At 44.6% G+C, this 3,086-nt stretch overlaps 1 protein-coding gene across 1 annotated transcript in view; it reads left to right on the forward strand.

Annotated features, from left to right (window-relative positions):
- Nucleotides 1-2,639: 2,639 nt before the first annotated feature.
- The window catches only part of LOC114556341 (scavenger receptor cysteine-rich domain-containing group B protein-like), a 14,521-nt gene continuing 14,074 nt past the window's right edge, over nt 2,640-3,086 (forward strand). The window contains exons 1-2 of the mRNA XM_028579242.1: nt 2,640-2,668; nt 2,890-3,015. Of these exons, the coding sequence (XP_028435043.1) occupies nt 2,976-3,015 (40 nt within the window). The 5' untranslated portion in view covers nt 2,640-2,668; nt 2,890-2,975. The remainder of the gene's footprint in view (nt 2,669-2,889; nt 3,016-3,086) is intronic.

The raw sequence follows: 3,086 nt of genomic DNA on the forward strand, positions 1-3,086 counted from the left end.
ATCATGTAACGGTGAATGTTATTGACGTGGGTCAGCTGAAGAAAATACACTCTTCTGAAGGTGGACTAGAGAAAGACATCTGGATAACTGGTGGGTGGGTTTGGGTGGATTATTTAAGGTACAGTGGGGGAAATAAGTATTTGACCCCTTGCTGATTTTGCAAGTTTGCCCACTTACAAAGAATGCAAAAATCTACAATTTTAATCATATGTACATTATAACAGTGAAAGACAGAATCCCAAAGAAAATTCCAGAAAATCACATCATATGAATTTATTAAAATTGATAACCATCTGATGAGGAAAAACAAGTATTTGACCCCCTGGACAAACAGCATGTTAATATTTTGTAGAAAAGCCATTATTGGCCAGCACAGATGTCAAACGGTTTTTATAGTTGGTGACAAGGTTTGTGCACATTTCGGCAGGGATGTTGGCCCTCCTCCCTGCAGACAGCCTCCAAATCATTCAGGTTCGAGGTTGTTGCCTGGCAACTCGAATTTTAAGCTCCCTCCAAAGATTTTCAATCGGATTCAGGTCTGGAGACTGGCTAGGCCACTCCAGAACCTTGATGTGCTTCTTCTTCAGCCACTCTTTTGTTGCTTTGGCGGTGTGCTTAGGGTCGTTGTCGTGCTGAAACACCCATCCTCGACCCATCTTCAGCTCTCTCACTGAGGGAAGGAGATGTCGGTCCAGAATTCCACGATACATGGCCCCGTCCATCTCCCCTCAATACGATGGAGTTGTCCCGTCCCCTTGGCTGAAAAGCACCCCCAAAGCATGATGTTGCCACCACCATGCTTGACGGTGGGGATGGTGTTCTTTGGGTTGTACTCGGTGTTCTTTGCCCTCCAAACACGACGAGTTGAGTTGAGGCCAAAAAGTTCTATTTTGGTCTCATCTGACCACATCACCTTCTTCCAGGCCTCTTCTGAGTCGTCCAGGTGGTGAATGGCGAACTTCATGTGGGCCTGTACATGTTTCTTCTTGAGCAGGGGGACCTTGCGTGTGCTGCAGGATTTCAATCCATGACGGCGTAGTGTGTTACCAACCGTTTCTTTTGTAACTGTGGTCCCAGCTGCCTTCAGTTGATTCATCAGTTCCCCCTTGTGGTTTTGGGATGATTCCTCACGTTCGCATGATCAGGGACACCCCACGAGGCAAGATCTTGTGTGGAGGCCCAGACCGAGGGAGGTTGGCGGTGGTGTGGTGCTTCTTCCATTTCCTGATAACTGCACCGACAGTTGATCTTTTCTCTCCAAGTTGCTTTCCGATTCTCTTGTAGCCCATCCCAGCCTTGTGCAGATCAACAATCTTGTCCCTGATGTCCGTAGAAAGCTCTTTGGTCTTGCCCATGGTGGAGATGTTGGATGCTGGTTGTTTGGGTGTTGACAGGTGTCTTTTATACAGGTAACGAGGTGAGGGAGGTGTATTTGATGTAGATAATTGGTTCGGATTGGGGCTGTGTCTTAAAGAAAGACTAACTGGCTTGTAGGAGCCAGAATACTTGCTGTTTGTCCAGGGGTCAAATACTTGTTTTTCCTCATCAGATGGTTATCAATTTTAATAAATTCATATGATGTGATTTTCTGGAATTTTCTTTGGGATTCTGTCTTTCACTGTTAGAATGTACATATGATTACAATTGTAGATTTTTGCATTCTTTGTAAGTGGGCAAACCTGCAAAATCAGCAAGGGGTCAAATACTTATTTCCCCCACTGTAACTGATTCAGATACCATCACAGCCGATCCATGCAGATTCCCAGCCCTGATTGTGACAGCCAGAGCTCTAGCTGAGGCTCATGGGAACTGTAGTGCTAATAAAGACGATGGTCTGTCAGATGTGTGGGATCAAAGTGTGGTCACTGTGACAGCTTCAGGACATTTCCTGTGTGTTTTTCTGTGTGTTTCTATGGAGCGTCACATCTGTGGAACTGATTGTTCTGTGTCTTTACACAGGTTGGGTATGGGTTGTTTATTTTCCCTAAATGGTGTCTGAACCAATACTTTAATATCAGCAACATTCAAAAGCGTGTTTATTGATGAGGCCATATGGTCAGATTTAAATTATTTAAAAAATATATCAAAACAAGAACTTGTTTTATGAGTGAGTTGCTGTTAAATAACAAAAAGAAGAACCAAAAGATTGCAGAAGCAGAGCAACGTGCTGGATCTCTAAAAAGTCTGTTGATAGTGAAGGTTGCTGATCCCTGACAGAATCAATAGTTTGATCACCAACCAATATAATGTTTAGTCGAGCTGTAGTTGAGTTTCGTGTGTAAGACTATCTGATTATGTTCACATGGCAACGAGCCTGTGCTAGCGTTAATCTGATGGAACATGTCAGAAACCACAGTCCTACAATCTGTCATCTGTGAGCAGCTTCTTATCAGAGCATCAGTTTCACAGATATTCAGTTCAGAGAATTTCCCTTCAGTCCACAGAGTGGAAACATCATCTTTAATGGAGCCATCAGAGACACACAGACACACAATCACACCCTTTTTCCTACTTTAGTTCTGTCAAACTTCATCCTGAGAGGCCGTGTGCTGGATGGGAGGAATGTCCCCAAGGTGGGAGCAACAGCCTACAACCAAGATGGCCGCCAGCTTAAAACTACAACACCCAGGTCAGCATCAGTGAGAGCCAGCTGCCAGCAATCCAGCAGGTGACTGGAGTTTAACGAGGCCAAGACAGAGACAGATATGCAGTGCTTTTATTTAGTTGTGTCATGTTCACACACACAGTTAAGAAAGATTATGTATCGGTCCAAGCAACAGGTAAAACATTACATGAGTGGTTTAATTCTGCACTCAGATTACATCAGTGTTGGTGACGCGGACTAAAAGAGATGTATTGCAGTAAAGCTCCGCCTCTTCCTGTATGCAGATCCAACCTGAGGACAGCACATGTGATGATCAGAGCAGAGAGCAGACAGACGGGAAGACGGACGCAGAGAGACCCTCCACCCGGACATGGACCACCTGATGCTGCTGCTGCTGCTGTGCAGCTCAGGTACCACTCTGCTTTAAACATCGTCTCTTCTTATCATTCATTGATTCTTTATTTCCTCTCAGACACACAAA

Source organism: Perca flavescens, chromosome 5, assembly GCF_004354835.1.
Source record: "Perca flavescens isolate YP-PL-M2 chromosome 5, PFLA_1.0, whole genome shotgun sequence".
Classification (NCBI taxonomy): domain Eukaryota; kingdom Metazoa; phylum Chordata; class Actinopteri; order Perciformes; family Percidae; genus Perca; species Perca flavescens.